General features: G+C 50.3%; 1 protein-coding gene across 1 annotated transcript; it reads left to right on the top strand.

Moving 5' to 3' along the window:
- Nucleotides 1–123: 123 nt before the first annotated feature.
- Nucleotides 124–553, top strand: GNI_190080 (hypothetical protein; the record flags this gene model as incomplete). Its single annotated transcript, XM_011135348.1, has 1 exon — nt 124–553. A coding segment is annotated over one exon (430 nt), but the record flags the coding sequence as incomplete, so codon positions are not given.
- Between the last annotated feature and the right edge of the window lie 347 nt (nt 554–900).

The raw sequence follows: 900 nt of genomic DNA, 5'->3' as shown, positions 1-900 counted from the left end.
TGCAATGCTAGAAGCAAACAGACTTTTAACCAACAACAAACGTCAGCTAGTCTAGTAAATGACGGTAGACATACGAATGACCCACCAGACCTCGAATCAGAGCCAGCACCGAAACCGGTTGCTATGTCGATCGAGGACAGCGAGGGAGCCAAGACCGCATCCGCTGCGGGGTACGAGGGAAGAAGGCCTGTAGTCAATAAGACCAGACCTAACAATAATGCTGTGGAGGCAGAAAACGCAAGAAAAAGAGGGGTCGCACACATACAGCCACTGACCACAACAGAGATAGGGATAGCGCTCCTAGACCTACGTAACGAAGTTGCAGCACTCAGAAAGGAGCAGAAGGATGAGAGAACCACAAGGCAACAACAAATGGACAGGAATGAAGCCATGTTTAAAGACCTGGTGGATGCGTACATAGGCATGACTACCACAGTAAAGGAACTGAAGACCGAAGTTACTGATAGACTAAACAAGAACATCGGCGAGATCAAGGACAAGCTCAACACAATCGCTACCAAATATGACATGAATGCCCAAATGAGATCCACTCGTAATACTATAGCAGCACCAAGGTCAGAATCGGGCAAGAGAGGAGATAGCAAAGAAGCTACTACCAGAACAGGAAGATCAACCGCCAAGCAGCCTTTAAACTCGAAGACCCCGCTACCATGGAACCGGGTAGCGGGCTCAAGAACCACGACGATAAGAGTAGGACGCAAGAACGACCCCGTGATCATAACAGAGAACCCAGTGACCCCGGAGGACGCCACGACGCCGGTCATTACACTGGACCAGCAAGACAAGAAGGCGCTCTGGGAGGCCAGACCTCCTCAGACAGTGGAAGTTGTAACGGCCCCAAAAAACCGGCGTTGTGTCCCCCGCCCTTTTTGTGTTTTT

The sequence above is a fragment of the Gregarina niphandrodes genome (assembly GCF_000223845.1).
Source record: "Gregarina niphandrodes unplaced genomic scaffold scaffold00080, whole genome shotgun sequence".
NCBI lineage: Eukaryota > Apicomplexa > Conoidasida > Eugregarinorida > Gregarinidae > Gregarina > Gregarina niphandrodes.
Note: the sequence above shows the minus strand (reverse complement) of the source record. Positions and strands in the feature narration are given on the sequence as shown.